The sequence below is a fragment of the Salmo salar genome, chromosome 18 (genome assembly GCF_965601325.2).
Source record: "Salmo salar chromosome 18, fSalSal1, whole genome shotgun sequence".
In the NCBI taxonomy this organism is placed as follows: domain Eukaryota; kingdom Metazoa; phylum Chordata; class Actinopteri; order Salmoniformes; family Salmonidae; genus Salmo; species Salmo salar.
In genome coordinates this window covers 43,816,057-43,838,705 of record NC_138308.1, presented here as the reverse complement: position 1 = coordinate 43,838,705, position 22,649 = coordinate 43,816,057, and the positions used below count along the sequence as shown (strand labels likewise).

Below are 22,649 nucleotides of genomic sequence, written 5' to 3'. Positions count from 1 at the left end.
CAACGCACCACACCAGGAAGATAATAACTCGACTGTCTTATGCACTGTGAAGAGAGAAACAACCCTAGCTAGGCCACAACTATTGGATTGCATTCAAACAACACTCTTTACAAAGTAGTGTAGAGTGGGCCGGACCACCTTCACAATGGCTAGCATTCACCTTCACAATGGCTAGCATCCACCTTCACAATGGGAAAGGGAGAGAGGGAGAGGGAGAGAGGGAGAGGGAGAGGGGAGAGGGAGAGAGAGAGAGAGAGAGAGAGAGAGAGAGAGAGAGAGAGAGAGAGAAAGGGAGAAAGAGTTGGAGAGAGCTCAGTCCGTGGGGTGGGGAGGAGGAGGAGGGAGCCTGGTGGATTGTACTGTAGATAGTATAGAGATAAAGGCTGAAACAGGAGCTAGCTAGTATTTAACAAGAAATAGTTTTGTTTTTTTGTTAGTATTTTTTTATAGGGGGCCAGGGTTTGTTGTTTGGGAGCAGGGTTTGTTGTTTGGGAGCAGGGTTTGTTGTTTGGGAGCAGGGTATGTTGTTTGGCAGCAGGGTATATTGTTTGGGAGCAGGGTATGTTGTTTGGGAGCAGGGTTTGTTGTTTGGGAGCAGGGTTTGTTGTTTGGCAGCAGGGTTTGTTGTTTGGGAGCAGGGTTTGTTGTTTGGGAGCAGGGTTTGTTGTTTGGGAGCAGGGTTTGTTGTTTGGGAGCAGGGTTTGTTGTTTGGGAGCAGGGTTTGTAAAGCACCATGTGTTGTGATCTTTACTACCTCAAAACATCTAAGTTTTAAAAGAGAGGGAGGGAGAGAGAGGGAGAGGGAGAGAGGCCTCCCGAGTTGCGCAGCGGTGCATTGCAGTGCGTGAGGCGTCACTACAGACCCGGGTTCGATCCCAGACTGTGTCACAGCCCGCCGTGACCGGGAGACCCATGAGGCAGCGTACAATTGGCCCAGCGTCGTCTGGGTTAGGGGATGGTTTGGCCGGGCAGGGATTTCCTTGTCCCATCACGCTCTAGCGACTCCTTGTGGCGGGACGGGCGCCTGCAGGCTGACCTCAGTCGCCAGCTGTACGGTGTTTCCTCCAACACATTGGTGCGGCTGGCTTTCGCGTTAAGCGAGCAGTGTGTCAAGAAGCAGTGCAGCTTGGTAGGGTCGTGTTTCGGAGGACGCAAGACTCTCGACCTCCGCTTCTCCCAAGTCCGTAGCAGAGTTGCAGCGATGGAACAAGACCATAACTACCAATTGGACATCACGAAATTGGGGAGAAAAAATTGTAAAAAATAAATGAGAGAGTGACTGCGCTAATAAATAGCATTAGAACCCAGTTTCAGGATAAATGGTTAGGAAATGGTATGATGGACATACATTATAACAAGACAGGAAGGGAAACCTGGACCTGGGACTGGTGATAATGGATTTTAAATGAACATGGCAGAGGAAGTCTGGTTCTGGTGCTACAGTGCTGCTGAAGACCTGGAGATTCTGGATACACTATTCAATATATAGTGCACTACTTTGGACCTGTACCCAATAGGGAGCCCTGGACCTGCGGACAATAGGGGGGCCTGGACCTGCGTCCAATAGGGAGGCCTGGACCTGCACCCAATAGGGAGCCCTGGACCTGCGGACAATAGGGAGCCCTGGACCTGTGTCCAATAGTGAGGCCTGGACCTGCGGACAATAGGGAGCCCTGGACCTGCATCCAATAGGGAGCCCTGGACCTGCGGACAATAGGGAGCCCTGGACCTGCGTCCAATAGGTAGCCCTGGACCTGTGTCCAATAGTGAGTCCTGGACCTGCGTCCAATAGGGAGGCCTGGACCTGTGTCCAATAGGGAGGCCTGGAGAAGACCAGGAACACTTCAACAGTACATCTCCAGTCTTCTTTATTTGAGTGAAGCGGTGAAATGACCCCTTTGTCCTTTTTTGGGATGATGAATGGCTGTCTCCTCTCTTCTACATTTCCTCAGTTTTTTGGTGCAGTAAAGTCGATAGATTCACCTTGACAAGAAAACTTTGTGATTTATCAACCCTCCTCTGGCCAATGCTAGATCCCAGGCTCTACCGTACTGAAGAACCCAAATCCACAGAGAGTAACAGACAAACAGAGTCCAGCGGCTGGTCAAATTCTTCTGGAGTGGAAAAGGAAGGTATGGAGGAATGGAGAGATGGAGAGAGGTGTCGTACGCTGATAGACAAATGGATCTTGTTAGAGAGAAGCAGCCGCAAAAAAAAAAAAAGAAATGTGCTTGACTTGTCCTCCTAACAGAAAGGACCATGGTGGTCAGCACGGGACCACAAGATGAAGCACTCTGTCAGGGGCCGGGTTGGGAAATTAACAAATAATGTTCCTTTTTCCCTGATAAATGTGTGACAGCTCTCCCTCGCAAATCTTCTTTTTTTGGGGGGGGGGGCATTTTGATGCATGTCTCACCATCCCCATTGTAAGTAAAGGAAAGGTTTACCGGCAACCACAATTTCCCTGTGATGAATGGCGGTCTGTAAAATGTACCATTTCTGTATGAGATATAGTTCATTTTAAGCAATTCTGTTAAATGAGTGTCACTGATTAGGACAAATAGTGTCGGCGGTATGATAGCCCAGTCGGCACGGTCTTTATTCCCTCCCCTGGCCTCCAGCGAGGCAGAAAGGCCATGCAGGCTGTCAGTAATCGTGCCTCCATGCCTAAATAGAAAGCAATAGCTTTGATGCAATTAGAGGCAATGCTGAGGTTTATTCCTGAAGCCTGTCATAGTTCAGGGTGGGTTATAAAGGGTGTTCAAGAGGCAGCAGCCATGATAAAGACTCTATTACCTCTCAACCACAAGTCACACCTCTTTCTCCTCTATCTCCGTCCTCTTGCTCTGTGATTCATCACTCTCTCTCTCGCTCTCTCATTCCTTCTTTCTCACTCCCTTTCTCACTCCCTTTCTCACTCCCTTTTTCACTCCCTTTCTCACTCCCTTTCTCACTCCCTTTCTCACTCCCACACAAGAAGAAAATATCTCTGTCTGTCTCCAAATTTCAGGTAATATAATAAAAATAAAAAAGTGTCTGCCAACATTTTTAGGCAAATATTTTTTTTATTTTTTATTTTTAGCTGAACTCATCAGAGCAGCTACTAACAAGCCGATAGGACAACAAAGGGAGTAAGAAACAAGTTTCTCCGTCCAATCCAATAGAAGGGGCTTAAACGTAACATCTGGAAGGTCCTGTTAAAAAGTGCCTGCTCAGCGCTGGATGACTTATTACAGTGAGGAGTATTGGCAGGAAGACAAAACACAGAAGGAAGCTCTTTGATTTCTCTGGGATCTTCCTGACAGCCTGTTCCTGCTGCCAGGCCTGATCAATGGATAACCGATACAGGTATCAGACACTCGCCTGCCACCACAAACGGCCTTGTGGGTAACAAAAGACGCGGCGGAACAAGGAACAAAACAAGGTTAAAGCACAACAACAACAAAAACACAGCGAGAACAAGCGGATCTTCAAAGGACACAAAGGATTGGACAGAAGAGAAGAGGAACAGACAGCTATAGGACTGATAAACAGCTGTACCATTTTCTATCGGGAAGGAAGAAGGATACAAGGCTGGAGCCTGAAATAGCCATGATAGTGGACCAGACATACAGGTATACAAGGTACAAGGTTACAAATGTACAGCGTACAAGGATACAAATGTACAGCGTACAAGGTTACAAATGTACAGCGTACAAGGATACAAATGTACAGCGTACAAGGTTACAAATGTACAGCGTACAAGGATACAAATGTACAGCGTACAAGGATACAAATGTACAGCGTACAAGGTTACAAATGTACAGCGTACATGGTTACAAATGTACAGCGTACAAGGTTACAAATGTACAGCGTACAAGGTTGCAAATGTACAGCGTACAAGGTTGCAAATGTACAGCGTACAAGGTTACAAATGTACAGCGTACAAGGTTACAAATGTACAGCGTACAAGGTTACAAATGTACAGCGTACAAGGTTACAAATGTACAACGTACAAGGTTACAAATGTACAGCGTACAAGGATACAAATGTACAACGCACAAGGTTACAAATGTACAGCGTACAAGGATACAATTGTACAGCGTACAAGGTTACAACTATACGAGGTACTAGTGTAGAAGGTTGTTCAGGCCCCAGCTACACTAACAGTAACAGCATGGCTCACACAGAACGACACAATGGGAAAGCATCAGATAAAGGCCCCTTTAACACCAGAGTTACACATACCATTAGACCCGTGCACCCCTACAGTTTATATGTATGTCCAACCCCATTCAGAGTCAGCCTTCTGGATCCTTCCTCTGTGTGTCCTCATTATTCCTGCCCTGCTGCCACCATTCAACATGTAACATTTAACTGACGTTTTAAATCCAACACCACTTGACCCAGCAGTCCAACGCCACGAGGCACTGAGAGGGAGAGAGAGAGAGAGAGAGAGAGAGGCAGTGTGGGAGGCAATTAAAGGGGGCAAATTTTCAGCTTCGAGTACGAAGACGAAGTCATTTGTTTAAAGAGCGATGACCTCTGAGACAGCCCGTTTGTGTTGGCTGTGAAGGAAAATAATGATCGACTGTCTCTTTAAACCAGCAGACTCACCGATGCTGTTGACACTACAGACACATCTCAACGAACACCAAAGACCTGTAAACACCTCTGTGTTGTGATGTCATAACAGTTTGGTTTCTAGGCTGGTTGGTGAATTGTGTAGTTTGCATTGTGAAGATGGATGCTAGCCGTTGTGAAGGTGGATTCTAGCCGTTGTGAAGGTGGATGCTAGCCGCTGTGAAGGTGGATGCTAGCCGTTGTGAAGGTGGATGCTAGCCATTGTGAAGATGGATGCTAGCCGTTGTGAAGGTGGATGCTAGCCGCTGTGAAGGTGGATGCTAGCCGTTGTGAAAGTTTATGCTAGCCATTGTGAAGGTGGATGCTAGCCGTTGTGAAGGTGGATGCTAACCGCTGTGAAGGTGGATGCTAGCCATTGTGAAGGTGGATGCTAGCCGTTGTGAAGGTGGATGCTAGCCGCTGTGAAGGTGGATGCTAGCCGTTGTGAAGGTGAATGCTAGCCATTGTGAAGGTGGATGCTAGCAGTTGTGAAGGTAGATGCTAGCCATTGTGAAGTTGGATGCTAGCCATTGTGAAGGTGGATGCTAGCCGTTGTGAAGGTGGATGCTAGCCATTGTGAAGGTAGATGCTAGCCATTGTTAAGGTGGATGCTAGCCATTGTGAAGTTGGATGCTAGCCATTGTGAAGGTGGATGCTAGCCGCTGTGAAGGTGGATGCTAGCCGTTGTGAAGGTGGATGCTAGTCGTTGTGAAGGTGGATGCTAGCAGTTGTGAAGATAGATGCTAACCATTGTGAAGGTGGATGCTAGCCAAGAACGGGCCATTTTTAAGTGACTACCACATGTAGTGTAGAGAATGTGGAGGGTTGTGGGTGGATACTTCTCTTTACTATACAGTGAGCTGATCAGTTTCATTGATCCCGTAACGTACCGGGACCTTTCTAGTAGAAACATGAGGCCTCATTGAGTCACAGTTGAGTAATGGCTTTTTAAGTCTCCCTCTCTTCAATACAGGGTGTACAGCAGATGAGAGAGAACATCTTCCTTGCTCTGCTCACATCTGTTCACAAACAGGGAAAGTGGTCCACATAAACACGCCATACTGAACCTCTACAGTACGCTGCTCTCACTAGGGAGCCAATGTCGACTCCCCGTCATTTGGGATAATTCCTTTCATTCCTGGTGAGTGGGTGTGTCGCTTAAAAGGAGGGGGGTCCGTGTGAACCTTCTAAATTCTACATGAGCTGTTCTGATTCTAGAATCATGCTGGGAGGATTGTTAACACCCATTTCCTCCAAACAATTTGGTTAAATAACTAGACGGCCATTCAATTAGATACATTTACTTTTCCAAAAAATACCATTCCCTCCTCTCGCTTAAACTACAGAGACCTTTTAGACATCAGGTTCAAAAAGCTGTTTCAGAATTAACTACTACTGAAAAATGGGTTAATATTTGTTTCCAATCAATAGTGCTTACACAAATTAGAAAGAAATTGTTAAGAATTGAATAATTCCAAGGCTTTTATGGGATGAATATTAAAGTGTAGAAATTAGAACAAAAATATACCTCATCAGTATTAGTCAAAGACAAAATAGCAATTAAAGCATTGCATTATCGTATTTCAACAACAGTTAATAAATACTGCATTAAAAAATCTATGAATTGATAAAAAAATACTGGGTTACTCAAAACACCTCAGAGTAATGCTGTCTAATCACTGACAAGGAGAGCAGTCCCCTTTAGTCAGGTGATAGTTCCCACTGTAGTCCCCTTTAGTCTGATGATAGTTCCCATTGTAGTCCCCTTTAGTCTGATGATAGTTCCCATTGTAGTCCCCTTTAGTCTGATGATAGTTCTCATTGTAGTCCCCTTTAGTCTGATGATAGTTCCCATTGTAGTCCCCTTTAGTCTGATGATAGTTCCCATTGTAGTCCCCTTTAGTCTGATGATAGTTCCCATTGTAGTCCCCTTTAGTCTGATGATAGTTCCCATTGTAGTCCCCTTTAGTCTGATGATAGTTCTCATTGTAGTCCCCTTTAGTCTGATGATAGTTCAAATTGTAGTCCCCTTTAGTCTGATGATAGTTCCCATTGTAGTCCCCTTTAGTCTGATGATAGTTCCCATTGTAGTCCCCTTTAGTCTGATGATAGTTCCCATTGTAGTCCCCTTTAGTCTGATGATAGTTCCCATTGTAGTCCCCTTTAGTCTGATGATAGTTCCCACTGTAGTCCCCTTTAGTCTGATGATAGTTCCCACTGTAGTCCCCTTTAGTCTGATGATAGTTCCCACTGTAGTCCCCTTTAGTCTGATGATAGTTCCCATTGTAGTCCCCTTTAGTCTGATGATAGTTCCCATTGTAGTCCCCTTTAGTCTGATGATAGTTCCCACTGTAGTCCCCTTTAGTCTGATGATAGTTCCCACTGTAGTCCCCTTTAGTCTGATGATAGTTCCCATTGTAGTCCCCCTTTAGTCTGATGATAGTTCCCATTGTAGTCCCCTTTAGTCTGATGATAGTTCCCATTGTAGTCCCCTTTAGTCTGATGATAGTTCCCATTGTAGTCCCCTTTAGTCTGATGATAGTTCCCATTGTAGTCCCCTTTAGTCTGACTAACACTCCCTTCCCGCTTTAAATATGGAACTTTTATATGGGGCTGAAATAGCACCATTCATGTGGTAATGTATATAATATGACTGTATTAGAACCATTCATGTGTTAATACAGTTGAAGTCGGAAGTTTACATACACCTTAGCCAAATACATTAAAACTCTGTTTTTCACAATTCCTGACATTTAATCCTAGTAAAAATTCCCTGTCTTAGGTCAGTTAGGATCACAACTTTATTTCAAAAATGTGAAAGGTCAGAATAATAATAGAGAGAATGATTTATTTCAGTTTTAATTTCTTTCATCACATTCCCAGTGGGTCAGAAGTTTACATACACTCAATTAGTATTTGGTAGCATTGCCTTTAAATTGTTTAACTTGGGTCAAACGTTTCAGGTAGCCTTCCACAAGCTTCCCACAATAGGTTGGGTGAATTTTGGCCCATTCCTCAGGACAGAGCTGGTGTAACTGAGTCAGGTTTGTAGGCCTCCTTGCTCCATGCGCTTTTTCAATTCTGCCCACAAATTTTCTATAGGATTGAGGTCAGGGCTTTGTGATGGCCACTCCAATACCTTGACTTTGTTGTCCTTAAGCCATTTTGCCACAACTTCGGAAGTATGCTTGGGGTCATTGTCCATTTGGAAGATTAATTTACGACCAAGCTTTAACTTCATGACAGATGCCATGATGCCATCTATTTTGTGAAGTGCACCAGTCCCTCCTGCAGCAAAGCACCCCCACATCATGGTGCTGCCACCCCCGTGCTTCACGGTTGGGATGGTGTTCTTCGGCTTGCAAGCCTCCCCCTTTTTCCTCCAAACATAACGATGGTCATTACGGTCAAACAGTTCTATTTTTGTTTCATCAGACCAGAGGACATTTCTCCAAAAAGTACGATCTTTGTCCCCATGTGCAGTTGCAAACCGTAGTCTGGCTTTTTTATGGTGGTTTAGGAGCAGTGGCTTCTTCCTTGCTGAGCGGCCTTTCAGGTTTGTCAATATAGGACTCGATTTACTGTGGATATAGATACTTTTGTACCTATTTCCTCAAGCATCTTCACAAGGTCCTTTGCTGTTTTTCTGGGATTGATTTGCACTTTTCGCACCAAAGTATGTTCATCTCTAGGAGACAGAACGCGTCTCCTTTCTGAGCGGTATGACGGCTGCGTGGTCCCATGGTGTTTATACTTGCGTACTATTGTTTGTCCAGATGAATGTGCTCCCTTCAGGCATTTGGAAATTGCTCCCAAGGATGAACTTGACTTGTGGAGGTCTACAATTTTTTTCTGAGGTCTTGTCTGATTTCTTTTGATTTTCCCATGATGTCAAGCAAAGAGGCACTGCGTTTGAAGGTAGGCCTTGAAATACATCCACAGGTACATCTCCAATTGACTCAAATTATGTAAATTAGCCTATCAGAAGCTTCTAAAGCCATGACATCATTTTCTGGAATTTTCCAAGCAGTTTAAAGGCACAGTCAACTTAGTGTAACTTCTGACCCACTGGAATTGTGATACAGTGAATTATAAGTGAAATAATCTGTCTGTAAACAATTGTTGGAAAAATGACTTGTGTCATGCACAAAGTAGATGTCCTAACCGACTTGCCAAAACTATAGTTTGTTAACAAGAAATTTGTGGAGTGGTTGAAAAACGAGTTTTAATGACTCCAACCTAAGTGTATGTAAACTTCCAACTTCAACTGTATACTGTATATACCTCTCTATGACGGTATTATAACCATTCATGTTTTAATGTATATAATATGACGGTGTCAGAACCATTCATGTGTTAATGTATATAATATGACGGTGTCAGAACCATTCATGTGTTAATGTATATAATATGACGGTGTCAGATCCATTCATGTGTTAATGTGTATATCTCTATATGACTGAATTAGAACCATTCATGTGTTGATGTATATAATATGACTGAATTAGAACTATTCATGTGTTAATGTATATAATATGACTGAATTAGAACCATTCATGTGTTAATGTATATATCTCTATATGACTGAATTAGAACCATTCATGTGTTAATGTATTTATTATGACTGAATTAGAACCATTCATGTGTTAATGTCTATATCTCTATATGACTGAATTAGAACCATTCATGTGTTAATGTATATAATATGACTGAATTAGAACCATTCATGTGTTAATGTATATACCTCTATATGACTGAATTAGAACCATTCATGTGTTAATGTATATATCTCTATATGACTGAATTAGAACCATTCATGTGTTAATGTATATATTATGACTGAATTAGAACCATTCATGTGTTAATGTATATATCTCTATATGACTGAATTAGAACCATTCATGTGTTAATGTATATAATATGACTGAATTAGAACCATTCATGTGTTAATGTATATATCTCTATATGACTGAATTAGAACCATTCATGTGTTAATGTATATATTATGACTGAATTAAAACCATTCATGTGTTAATGTATATACCTCTATATGACTGAATTAGAACCATTCATGTGTTAATGTATATCATATGACTGAATTAGCACCATTCATGTGTTAATGTATATATGTATCTTTACACAGCACACTACACTGTTATTGCATGATCCAGCTGCCTTCTTGTTCTCTGGTCCATTCCTGCAGCGGGGGTTAAATGTTAGGGTGCAGCCCATATTGCACACTACTCCCTATATAGTGCACTACTTTTAACCAAAGCCCAGAGCCCTAGCTGGTCCTGGATCAGGTTTCAAGGAGTGAGAGTAATTCCTGGTGATTATCTCATAATGTCCTCGTCAATTTGGGATCAGACAGAAGCTTCCAGGTCAGACAGACATTGACCTGTTCTCACTCATCACTGCACTCCTTCTCTTCTCTGCCCCTAAAACACACACACACACACACACACACACACACACACACACACACACACACACACACACACACACACACACACACACACACACACACACACACACACACACACACACACACACACACACACACACACACACACACACACACACACACACCCTTCCCTAACTGCTACAGACCATAGATTAGCCTTCACCAGCCTCTGGCTCCCAGACAGTCCCAGATTGTGACCCCTACTACTAAACACTATCACACCACACATAAACACAAACCCACACACGTAGCCAGGACTGAAAGCACACACACACACACACACACACACACACACACACACACACACACACACACACACACACACACACCACACACACACACACACACACACACACATGCGGGCACGCACATATGTACACATACACACAGTCCCCAACACACACACACACTACCTCTGCAATGCAACATGTGTCTCTCTGCACAGTTTTTTTTATTTTCCGTCTTCGGAAAAAGCGTGGCCACAGTGAGACATGAGATGAGTCATGTGATGTGTTGTGATGGTTTGAGATTAACAGGACTTGGCAGCTGCCTCCCTAGATGGGACAGGGATAGGATTACAGCAGAGAGAGAGAGAGAGAGAGAGAGAGAGGGAGAGAGAGAGAGAGAGAGAGAGAGAGAGAGAGTTGTCACCAACCAAGGAGGGCCTACAGCAGCACCTAGATCCTCTGCACAGATTCTGCCAGACCTGTACCCTGACAGTAAATCTCAGTAAAACCAAAAATAATGGTGTTCCAAAAAAAGTCCAGTCGCCAGGACCACAAATACAAATTCCATCTAGACACCGTTGCCCTAGAGCACACAAAAAACTATAGATAACTTGGCCTAAACATCAACGCCACAGGTAACTCTGAGAGACAAGGCAAGAAGGGCATTCTATGTCATCAAAAGGAAGATCAAATTTGACATACCAATTAGGATCTGGCTAAAAATACTTGAATCAGTTATAGAACCCACAACCCTTTATGGTTGTGAGTTCTGGGGTCTGCTCACCAACCAAGAATTCACAAAATGGGACAAACACCAAATTAAGACTCTGCATGCAGAATTCTGCAAAAATATCCTCTGTGTACAACGTAAAACACCAAATAATGCATGCAGAGCAGAATTAAGCCGATACCCGCTAATTACCAAAATCCAGAAAAGAGCCGTTAAATTCTACAACCACCTAAAAGGAAGCGATTCCCAAACCTTCCATAACAAAGCAATCACCTACAGAGGATGAACCTGGAGAAGAGTCCCCTAAGCAAGCTGGTCCTGGAGCTCTGTTCACAAACACAAACACACCCCACAGAGCCCCAGGACAGCAACACAACTAGACCCAACAAAATCATGAGAAAACCAAAAGATTATTATTTGACACATTGGAAAGAATTAACAAAAAAAACTGAGCAAACTAGAATACTATTAGGCCCTAAACAGAGAGTAGACAGTGGCAGAATACCTGACCACTGTGACTGACCCAAACTTAAGGAAAGCTTTGACTATGTACAGACTCAGTGAGCATAACCTTGCTATTGAGAAAGGCCGCCGTAGGCAGACCTGGCTCTCAAGAGAAGACAGGCTATGTGCACACTGCCTACAAAACCAGTGAGTACAACCCATATTTATGTTCATTTATTTTCCCTTTTGTACTTTAACCATTTGCACATCGTTACAACACTGTATATATACATAATATGACATTTGTAATGTCTTTATTCTTTTGGAACTTCTGTTAGTGTAATGTTTACTGTTCATTTTTATTGTTTAATTCACTTTTGTATATTATCTACTTCACTTGCTTTGGCAATGTTAACATATGTTTCCCATGCCAATAAAACCCCTTGAATTGAATTGAGAGAGAGAGAGAGAGAGAGAGAGAGAGAGAGAGAGAGAGAGAGAGGCCCCCTTGGATCACCTCTAACCAGGCAACTCTCACACATTTTACAGCCCGGAGAGCAGAGCAGTGCTGGGAGTCATTGTTACAGCTGGGTGGGCCACCACTCCACAGCTCTTAGCAGAGCATGAAGAGACAGACAGGGAGAGAGAAAGGGACAGAAAGAGTGAGAGAGACAAGAGAAGAGAGGGAGGAGAGGAGAATGGAAAGTAACAATGGAATGAAGGGGGAACAACAGAGAGAGAACGAGACAGAGAGACAGAGAGACAGACAGAGAGAGAGAGAGACAGAGAGACAGAGAGACAGACAGAGAGAGAGACAGAGAGACAGAGAGACAGACAGAGAGACAGAGAGACAGACAGAGAGAGGGCGTGAGGGTTAAGAGAAGGAGCATTAAGACAGAGTAGTAGCCAGTGTAATGGTCTTACCAGTGTAGACAAATCGTCCAGGAGCCCCTTTGCAGAACTGCTTGGACTTGTAGGAGAGGGTGACTTCCACGACTCCTGGGATGTGCCTGGGTGGGGTCTGCACTCTGATGGCATGGGGTGTAATCAGCTGTAGGAATCAATGGGTGAACCAAACAGAAGTGGTGAGTGAACAGCGTGAAGTGCTGGGCGATGCCTGTCTGACTGCCGGCTCTACTCTGGCTGGTGGAGTGACGCTTGCCAGCTCCAGTCAATTACAGCAATGAGTCTAAATTAGCCTGTCATCTAGCTGGGGTATCAAGGCTACACACACACACACACACACACACACACACACACACACACACACACACACACACACACACACCACACACACACACACACACACACACACACACACACACACACACACACACACACACACACACACACACACACACACACACACACACACACACACTGCTACACAGCCACACTGCCCTGAAGGAACGGCTCTCAGCTCTAAGTTTTCTGGGTTGTCTCTTGGTCTTTTCTTTAATCAGTAAATGTTCTGGGTTTGGGGTTTGGGGTTTTTCACAGGAAGGGCCAGAGGGCCGTGGTTCACATCAAAAACGCCTCCATATGTCCATACCCCCTCCCCCCAACTCCCCTCTGCCCCCTTCCCTCACAGTGTTAATTCACTCTTGTTATATCTCAGGCCCCCTAATTGTTCCATTGTTTTTTGCGAAACCTTAACGGTTTTCTTTTCCCCGTTCCTGAGAGGTTTCTTGGTTTCAATCGGATTCACATTTTTCCCCGCCTGTTTTCCATTATCTAGCTTCTGATCTACTCCTGTGATTATTCCACAGGAGCAAAGCTGATATTAATGGGGATAGCTGCAGCTAAAAGAGCCCATTAGCTAGCATGCTTCAGACTGCTTGATCAACTATACAGGGTGCAAACAGTATAAGCAAAGCTGTGTAAAGTGTCAGATTCCATTAACACAAACTGCTGTGTGGTACATGCTAACATTTATCCTTTTTTCCCACAATTCAGAAATCTATGTTGTTTTTTTCTATGCTAATTGCTCTGAAATACAACAGTGATTCTGACGTATACATGAGAACACCGAGTCTGGAATAAAGAACCATTTCAAAGGCTTCTTACCTCACTCCACACAAGCATCGTCCCGAACACAACTTGGAGACCGTCAAAGAAGTTATCTCCTATGATGATGACTGTGGCTCCTCCCGTGGTCCATCCTTCACTAGGGCTGATGGCTTTGATGCAGGGGGTAGCTGCTTGTAACAGACAGAACAACAGAGAGAATTTAGGACCTTCCCATCTGCTAGACTACTAACCAACTAGCCTGAATAATAAAACAAAACACCAGGCACTGAAAAGCCAGATCTTACATCAGACCGAGCAGCGTTACTCATGTGGTTAAAGACAAAACTCATTAGCATCTTTTACAAGGCAAAAGACCGACAGACTATTGGTTTGTTCTAGCTACAGAAATCCAGAGGAAAAAAATGACTTGCTGTAGCAAATGGTGTGTCGGGGTAAATATGGCTGTTACTCGGGCTGTGGCGGTCATGACATTTTTTGTCAGCCGGGTTATTGTCATTGCAAAAGACCGTTAATTAACATAAACACGTTTAGCATCTCCAGGCCTCTACTGGTCCTAAGGTCTACAACACCTACTCATTCAAGGGTTTTTCTTTATTTTTACTATTTTCTACTTTGTAGAAATATTTGTGAAGACATCACTCTCCTTCTTGGTCAAATAGCCCTTACATAGACTGGAGGTGTGTTGAGTCATTGTCCTGTTGAAAAACAAATGATAGTCCCACTAAGCCCAAACCAGATGGGATGGCGTATCGCTGCAGAATGCTTTGGTAACCATGCTGGTTAAGTGTGCCTTTATACAATTTTAAAAACATTACAATATATTCACAGACTGTGTGCCCTCAGGCCCCTACTCCACCACTACCACATATATACAGTACTAAATCCATGTGTACGTGTGTGTATAGTGCATGTGCTATCATGTGTGTGTGTGTGTGTGTGTGTGTGTGTGTGTGTGTGTGTGTGTGTGTGTGTGTGTGTGTGTGTGTGTGTGTGTGTGTGTGTGTGTGTGTGTCTGTGCCTATGTTTGTGTTGCGTCACAGTCCCCGCTGTTCCATAAGGTGTTTTTTTTAATCTGTTTTTTAAATCTGATTCTACTGCTTGCATGAGTTACTTGATGTGGAATAGAGTTCCATGTAGTCATGGATCTATGTAGTACTGTGCGCCTTCCATAGTCTGTTCTGGAATTGGGGACTGTGAAGAGACCTCTGGTGGTATGTCTTGTGGGGTATACATGGGTGTTCGAGCTGTGTGCCAGTAGTTTAGACAGACAGCTCGGTGCATTCAACATGTCAATACCTCTCATACAAGCAGTGATGAAGTCAATCTCTCCTCCACTTTGAGCCAGGAGAAATTGACATGCATATTACTAATATCAGCTCTCTGTACATCCAAGGGCGAGCCGTGCTGCCCTGTTCTGAGCCAGGCGTGCTGCCCTGTTCTGAGCCAGCCGTGCTGCCCTGTTCTGAGCCAATTGCAATTTTCCTAAGTCCTTTTTTGTGGCAACTGACCACACGACTGAACAGTAGTCAAGGTGCGACAACACTAGGGCCTGTAGGACCTGCCTTGTTGATAGTGCTGTTAAGAAGGTAGAGCAATGCCTTATCATGGACAGACTTCCCCCCATTTTAGCTACTGTTGTATCATTATGTTTTGACCATGACAGTTTACAATCCAGGGTAACTCCAAGCCGTTTACTCACCTCAACTTGCTCAATTTCCACATAATTTATTACAAGATTTAGTTGAGGTTTAGGGTTTAGTGAATGATTTGTCCCAAATACAATGCTATTAGTTTTAGAAATATTTAGGGCTAACTTATTCCTTGCCCCCCACTCTGAAACTAACTGCAACTCTTTGTTACGTGTTGCAGTCATTTCAGTCGCTGTAGTAGCTGAAGTGTATAGTGTTGAGTCATCCACATACATAGACACTCTGGCTTTCCTCAAAGCCAGTGGCAATTCATTAGTAAAGATTGAAAAAAGTAATGAGCCTAGACAGCTGCCTTGGGGAATTCCTGATTCTACCTAGATTATGTTGGAGATGCTTCCACTAAAGAACACCCTCTGTGTTCTGTTAGACAGGTAACTCTTTATCCACAATATAGCAGGGGGTGTAAAGCCATAACACATACATTTTACCAGCAGCAGACCATGATGGATAATGTCCAAGGCCGCAATGAAGTCTAACAAAACAGCCCTCACAATATTTTTGTCATCAATTTCTCTAAGCCAATCATCAGTCATTTGTGCAAGTGCTGTGCTTGTTGTCCTTCTCTATAGGCATGCTGAAAGTCTGTTGTCAATTTGTTTACTGTGAAATAGCATTGTATCTGATCAAACAATACTTTTTCCAAAAGTTTACTAAGGGTTGGTAACAGGCTGATTGGTTGGCTATTTGAGCCAGTAAAGGGGGATTTACTATTCTTAGGTAGCTGAATGACTTTTGCTTCCCTCCAAGCCTAAGGGCACACACTTTCTAGTGGGCTTAAATCATGTCTTAAAGTAATGATGGACTGTCATTTTTCTTTGCTTATTTGAGCTGTTCTTGCTATAATATGGACTTGGTCTTTTACCAGATGGGCTATCTTCTCTATAACCCCTCCCCCCATTGTTACAACACAACTGATTGGCTCAAACACATTAAGAAGGAAAGAAATTCCACAAAGTAACTTTTAAGAAGGCACACCTGTTAATTGAAATGCATTCCAGGTGTATACCAAATGAAGCTGGTTGAGAGAATGACAAGAGTTTGCAAAGCTGTCATCAAGGCAAAGGGTGGCTATTTGAAGAATTTCGATCATAAAATATATTTTGATTTGTTTAACACTTTTTTGGTTACTACATAATTGCAATGTGTTATTTCATAGTTTTGATGTCTTCACTATTATCCTACAATGTAGAAAATACAACAAAAAAAAATGAAAAAAACCTTTGACAGGTAGTTAATATTGAAAAAATGTCAGAATCGTTACAGGAGTGCTAGCAAGCTCAGGACCACCAGTAGCCATCACTGAGTCAAACAGTCAGGGACAGAGAGCGTCCCAGCCCCCCGTTTGAATGTTCTCTCTCTCTCTCTCTCTCTCTTTTATCACACCTTCTTCTACACCCAGCCTTCCACTGGCCTCACTTTGATGAGGATTCTGAATGCAGATTCTGCTACAAAGAGACTAGATACTATAAAGATGTACACTTTGTCAATTAACGCTCAGTTGTCCTGCTCTATTTCCTGATGCTAAACGGTCAGTGGGAGGGAGGTGACTAACAGTAATGTATTTCCTCCCCCACTCTCACTCCTCCACCCTCTACATTAACTGCTCCTTCATTTTAAATGTGTTTTATTTTTCTGTCCATCTCTCTTATTGTTGTTGACCGGGGATAGAAGGAGAGACAATGGAAAGGTGCTTTTGACTGTAAAGCCACAAAGCCTTTTAAATAATTCACAAAAGGATGTTTTGTAATCTGTAGAACCTTTTAGTGTAATTGGGGTAGTTATAACTAAGATGTCTGAGTTTATACCAGCTATCATCCTGTACCACTGTAACATCATTGTTATAGCTAAGATGTCTGAGTTTATACCAGCTATCATCCTGTACCACTGTAACATCATTGTTATAGCTAAGATGTCTGAGTTTATACCAGCTATCATCCTGTACCACTGTAACATCATTGTTATAGCTAAGATGTCTGAGTTTATACCAGCTATCATCCTGTACCACTGTAACATCCTTGTTATAGCTAAGATGTCTGAGTTTATAATAGCTACCACAGTAACACCAATGTTTCTATCATTGCAATATTGTAATTCAGTTTATATAAAAGCAGCACAAAAACGAATTTATGTTTAAAAAAATATGTGGAATTTTTTTAAATATATCTGTTAATAAAAATATAAATGATAAAATATTGATAAATAATAATGGGTTATATTTATATGATGAATAATGAGGCTATATAATCATTGCCATCAAGCATTGATTTCCCCCTCTCTTTCCCTCAGCTAGCTCTCTGTCAGCCAGCCAGGTTAATCACCATTAGGTATTGTTGTGTTCTACACTCCAGACAAGGCTCCAGTCTTTGTTTGCTTTAATGTTGGACCAGCCGAGGTTGTATTTGCTCATTCCACGAGCATCTCCCTGTGTAGCAGAGGGGCCATGAGCCCACAGCACACACCGCCACAGGAGGGAGGGAGGGAGGGAGGGAGGGAGGGAGGGAGGGAGGGAGGGAGGGAGGGAGGGAGGGAGGGAGGGAGGGAGGGAGGGAGGGAGGGAGGGAGGGAGAAAGATGGAGGGGAGAGGGCGAGAGAGAGAGGGGAGAGGGCGAGGGAGAGAGAGAGAGAGGGAGGGAGGGAGGGAGGGAGGGAGGGAGGGAGGGAGGGAGGGAGGGAGGGAGGGAGGGAGGGAGGGAGGGAGGGAGGGAGGGAGGGAGGGAGGGAGGGCTGCCCTTAACTGGCACTGTTGACTCCATGCTAATAAGTTCATACAAATTTTCATTTCTGAGGCTTGCGAGTGACATTTGCTTTTCTTAATTGCAGGCAGGAGCGTTTGAAAAAGCATCAACTCTCTAAAGACAGACAAGACTCCTCAAAGGGACTGACCTTCATCAGCGATGCCAATTATAGCAAATAATTCACCAAAAATTACAGTAAACAAATTTACTTTCTGTAGGTGAGAGGGAGGGAGGGAGGGAGGGAGGGAGGGAGGGAGGGACGGAGGGTGTGAGGGAGGGACGGAGGGACGGACAGAAGGAAGGAAGGAAGGAAGGGTGGGTTGTGGTGGGGGGTTGTTGGGGGGGCTAAAGGGAGGCAGGTGGGGGGGTTAGGGAGAAGAGGCTGGGTGGGGGTGGGGGGTGGACTGGGCAGAGCAGAGGCACAGGAGGGGCTGGCTGGCAGCTGGGGCTTCAGACAGCCACACACACACACACACACACACACACACACACCGACTCAAATTTCTCAATGCTTCCCCCTTTGGTGCCCAGCGTGGAGACGGGAGAGACGGGGGCCGAGACTGGGGGTCCGGGGTTGCTCTAAACCGAGCCGTGCATGAGCCACCTCCATTCTGCCCGTGATTAGCATGCATTTTCAATGCACATATAGAAGGGGGGGACATGTGTTCAATGGGGAGCATGGCAAACCAAATTACACAGACAGCGTTAGCCATCTAATGATATACGTGCACAATGCGCTCAAGCAAATGATGGAAATTGGAGAGAGCAGACGTACGCAGCCAGCCAGCGAGAGAGAGAAGGAGAGACGGACGGGCTGGAACAGGACCAGACTGGGGAAGGATGTTCTGAAGACCAGTTCACCCAACATACAGGAATACCAGGCTAGGTAGGCTGTTCTGAAGCCAAGTTCACCCAACATACAGGAATACCAGGCTAAGCAGGCTAGGTACAACTTAGCATTATTCTAATTAGTTGGATTGCTATATTAATTTTGTAAATATTATTTAAAAATCATAAAGGACCTATATTTACTATATAATATATTAAACAATATTCATCAAATGTTTTCCTCTACATTTTTATGTCAGTATTGGGATATTATATTGCATTATTCACTAGCTAACGACTAACTAATGACTAACTAACGACTAACTAATGACTAACTAACAACTAACTAACGACTAACTAATGACTAACTAACGACTAACTAATGACTAACTAACAACTAACTAACGACTAACTAATGACTAACTAACGACTAACTAACAACTAACTAATGACTAACTAACGACTAACTAACGACTAACTAATGACTAACTAACGACTAACTAACAACTAACTAATGACTAACTAACGACTAACTAATGACTAACTAACGACTAACTAACAACTAACTAACGACTAACTAACGACTAACTAACGACTAACTAATGACTAACTAACGACTAACTAATGACTAACTAATGACTAACTAACGACTAACTAACGACTAACTAACGACTAACTAATGACTAACTAACGACTAACTAACGACTAACTAACGACTAACTAATGACTAACTAACGACTAACTAACAACTAACTAATGACTAACTAACGACTAACTAACGACTAACACATCACTTCCTCCCTGCTTGCCAGCTCTCTGGTGATTTTTCTCATAATGCCAAGTCTTCTGGAAGCGGTTCGGCGCCTGCATGTGTCTTATCTCAACATCACTTGTCACACTCCAACGAATCTCTGGCTTTGTTGTGCTTCAAGTGGACAGTCAACAAGGAGCCAAGAGAGGAAGAGAGAGAGCCAGAGAAAGATTTGGTACTGACTACCCACAACCTACCAGGCCTCCCAGCTCACCTCCCCACGTCCCCCTGTGCCTGGTGTTGTCTACCCACAACCTACCAGGCCTCCCAGCTCACCTCCCCACGTCCCCCTGTGTCTGGTGTTGACTACCCACAACCTACCAGGCCTCCCAGCTCACCTCCCCATGTCCCATGTGTCTTGTTTACTGAACAAAGGCGTTGGGTTCGTACTTCTCTCTGCGTTCAGCTCCTGCCTCGCATTGTGAAGCTCTAATCAGCACTCCTCTCTCCAAGGCAACATGGCACTGTGTTAGTGTACATCCCAAATGGCACCATGTAGTGCCCTACTTTTGACCAGGGCCTATGGGGTAGTAGTGCCCTTCATATAAAATAGGGTGGCATTTGGGACACATCCTTTAGTCACCTTCCTCCTCATCCCTCCAGTATTGAGACACTCCAACAGGTCTCATCTTGCCTGCTGTGCTGTACGTACTGAGGACTTCCTTTGTTCTGCCTGCTAAAAATGTCTTGTAATTGTGTTGGTGTTCTCCAGATGGCAGGTTGATACTGCTGCTGATGGGATTATACCTTTTACCTCTCCTAGGGCCATCTGCTCCTCTTTACTGGCTAAAGCCTTGCAGCCTGGATCCGCTTGTCTTTATTGCATCAACCTAACAGCGTTACAGCCACTTGGCATGCAAATCAGATCCACGCTGCAGGCCTCCAGGAGAGCCGGGTCGCTGAGTACGACACACACACGGTAGAGCGTAGACACAGACGAGGATCGCTGAGACGCTCTTTACACACCCCTTACTGACGACTACAGGCTCATTTATGAACTGAGGAACACGTGGAGGTGAGAGAGTAAGGGTGGGGGGGGGGGGGGGGGGGGGGGATAGAGTGGGTGGAGGGAATCATTATACCATCACCTGGAATACATTATATTCAGCTGATGTTATAAATGTAGATAATAGGTTGTAGTAGTGAGGCAGAATTGCAGATAAACAGAGTATATAGGTATTCCTATACAGACTTTGTAGCCAATCTAAAGCATAGTTATATGGACTATACCTAGAGTGGGTGGAGGGAATCATTATACCATCACCTGGAATACATTATATTCAGCTGATGTTATAAATGTAGATAATAGGTTGTAGTAGTGAGGCAGAATTGCAGATAAACAGAGTATATAGGTATTCCTATACAGACTTTGTAGCCAATCTAAAGCATAGTTATATGGACTATACCTTATGACTGTATATCCTGCTGCTGATCACACTGTCTGTCTGTCTGTCTGTCTGTCTGTCTGTCTGTCTGTCTGTCTGTCTGTCTGTCTGTCTGTCTGTCTGTCTGTCTGTCTGTCTGTCTGTCTGTCTGTCTGTCTGTCTGTCTGTCTGCGCACATCTACCTCTCTCTCTCTCTAAAATGGGTAGACAATAAAATATCAGTAATCTGAGATTTGACTCTGTGATAAGAGACTGCGTTTCAAATGTTAGAATTGTTTCTTCACTAAATGTACCATTCTACCCAGCCATGTCTGCCCTCTAACACAATCCATACACACGTTATAGATCTGTGTGGTCTTCACTTAATAAAGGGAAGGTGGAGGAGATACACTCCAGATTAGGAGATGGATCATCTGACTACCACCAGTCCAAATCCAGATTCATAAGGACAGGAGCTCTGCTGCACATAGGGCCTTTTGATGATGAGATGCTTCAGTGGTTGTTGGGTTGGGTGAGTAGGCTGTGCAGACGCCAGTTCCCCTGTCCCGCAGGACCCCCTCAGACAGGGGGAGACCCGCGGTAGAGGGGAGGGGAGGGGGGGGGCTCAATCTCTTTAATTGCTCTCCTAATTAAAGCCGGTTGCTAAGCAAAACACGCCTTCTATCCCGTGGATACGGAGAGCGAGAGCGAGAGACAAACAATACGTCACGGGCCGTAACGACTTCACAGCTTAGGGCTAACCATCAATTATTACATTGTCTTTCTCTGCCCGTTTTGTCATTAGTAAAGAACCCCCCCCCCCCAAAAAAAAAAACCACAGTCCTTTCCTTCCCCTGCAGAGTTTTGGGGGTTGATATAGTGCATTTCATTGATATAACGCCTTTGCTTTGCCTTTCCTGTTGCATTATTAAAACACTAGTGTTTTGATAGCATTATGATAATTACTGCCTAATTAAGACCAAAAGCGCTCATACTCTTACAGGTCTGGGTAACACAATATTATACATACAAGCCACTTGTACTTGCCAGTGATGACTAGCTAATATACGTTTGACAAGGTCACGTTTTCCAGAGTGTTTGAACTGAACTGAGTCCAACAGGAAGGCTAGAAGGTTGAACTCTGTCCTTCCTGCATTTATATTTCCCAGACTTTGCTCCTTCGAATGTATTTTTCTCTCTTTTTTCCTTTTTCAGCAGAGCAGCCAATCAGTCAATCTTCTGATGTGGAGACAGCTGTGCTGGTTTTCTCACTGATGAGTACGACACTACAGTAGTGCTTCAATAAGGATCTACAGAACCCAGAAACAACCTGATCTCACACTACAGAACCCAGTAACAACCTGATCTCACACTACAGAACCCAGTAACAACCTGATCTCACACTACAGAACCCAGTAACAACCTGATCTCACACTACAGAACCCAGTAACAACCTGATCTCACACTACAGAACCCAGTAACAACCTGATCTCACACTACAGAACCCAGAAACAACCTGATCTCACACTACAGAACCCAGAAACAACCTGATCTCACACTACAGAACCCAGTAACAACCTGATCTCACACTACAGAACCCAGTAACAACAACCTGATCTCACACTACAGAACCCAGTAACAACCTGATCTCACACTACAGAACCCAGAAACAACCTGATCTCACACTACAGAACCCAGTAACAA

General features: G+C 43.9%; 1 protein-coding gene across 1 annotated transcript in view; it reads right to left on the bottom strand.

Annotated features, from left to right (window-relative positions):
• LOC106577377 (transcription factor COE3) overlaps positions 1-22,649 on the bottom strand; it is a 217,881-nt gene that overhangs the window by 40,713 nt on the left and 154,519 nt on the right. Inside the window, exons 9-12 of the mRNA XM_082964544.1 lie at positions 13,535-13,665; positions 12,361-12,518; positions 6,287-7,035; positions 1,511-1,804 (exon numbers count right to left, since the gene is read on the bottom strand). Coding sequence (XP_082820670.1) covers positions 1,511-1,804; positions 6,287-7,035; positions 12,361-12,518; positions 13,535-13,665 — 1,332 coding nt within the window. The remainder of the gene's footprint in view (positions 1-1,510; positions 1,805-6,286; positions 7,036-12,360; positions 12,519-13,534; positions 13,666-22,649) is intronic.